At 44.1% G+C, this 1009-nt stretch overlaps 1 protein-coding gene across 1 annotated transcript in view; it reads right to left on the minus strand.

The window, feature by feature from the left end:
• The window catches only part of VOLCADRAFT_108635 (uncharacterized protein), a gene marked incomplete at its 3' end in the record, with an annotated part of 2028 nt that extends 1150 nt beyond the window's left edge, over positions 1-878 (minus strand). Inside the window, exon 1 of the mRNA XM_002959459.1 lies at positions 736-878. Within this exon, the coding sequence (XP_002959505.1) occupies positions 736-780 (45 nt within the window). The 5' untranslated portion in view covers positions 781-878. The remainder of the gene's footprint in view (positions 1-735) is intronic.
• Between the last annotated feature and the right edge of the window lie 131 nt (positions 879-1009).

Raw genomic sequence — 1009 nt, forward strand, 5'->3', positions numbered from 1 at the left:
CTATGTGTCGGGATGGAGTTGGCATGCATGCCTGCTCCTTCTGCACATGCGTATGCATGCTACAACATGTACATATCTCGAGCCATGGTATTGAATGGCTGTTGTGTGATGGGTGTTGTTGCTTGACCCACTAGGATGGATGGTTGCNCATTGCAAATGGCTGCAAAGCCTTGAATTCATGCTGCTGTAAGGCAGCCAGTTTGATTGGTGTAGTAGACCATACGTAATTGTTAAACCCTCTATGCATCATGGGCTTATGAAAGGCTGTGCTAAGTAGCCACTGTGTACACATGTGTTCATAACATGGTATGAATATCCTTATGGCTGTTATGCATTGTTCATCAAGTTCCTGTACATGTAGTACTACTAGTGCTGGTGTGTCGTACATATACATATATACATAGGTCATGAACTTAGCAGGCAGCATTGGTAACACATGTGTGTATACACTGATGCTTCCGGAGGTTCCAGGATTGCCACCAGTCAAGGTAAAACGTTTTACCGATGGTGGAAGGTAAGAGTGCCGCTATTTGATGAACAGTAACGGCCTGGGATAATGTTGACATGAGAGCTGACCAGGAATGGGCTCCAGCCGCCATTAAGTTTGCAGATGTACATGTCGTTGGATGACGGTGGTGGGAGCACTCCTGAGATGTACCCGAGTGATTCACTGAGAAGACGGCTAGGGTGACTGGATGAGGGTGCCCTGAAATACCTGGGTAGACAGAGTTTCACCTGGTAGCGACCACCGGTGTAGATATGCCCGCCTGTCCCACACATAATGTATAAGGGGTTGTGTTACAAATGTGGAAACGGTTGATACCCACAACTGAGATTTTATACATGTCATTCCAAATGTAACGATTGATTATATATCATGCTGTTCGTTAAATGATGTCATTCCATGCTACATGGCAATATAATTTTCCGATGACAATCTGGATGCACCTATTTATTAAAGAATCAATAATTTGGCCTAAGAATGTAAAAGAACACCCCTAAGAAGTAA

This window comes from Volvox carteri, assembly GCF_000143455.1.
Source record: "Volvox carteri f. nagariensis unplaced genomic scaffold VOLCAscaffold_265, whole genome shotgun sequence".
Lineage (NCBI taxonomy): Eukaryota > Viridiplantae > Chlorophyta > Chlorophyceae > Chlamydomonadales > Volvocaceae > Volvox > Volvox carteri.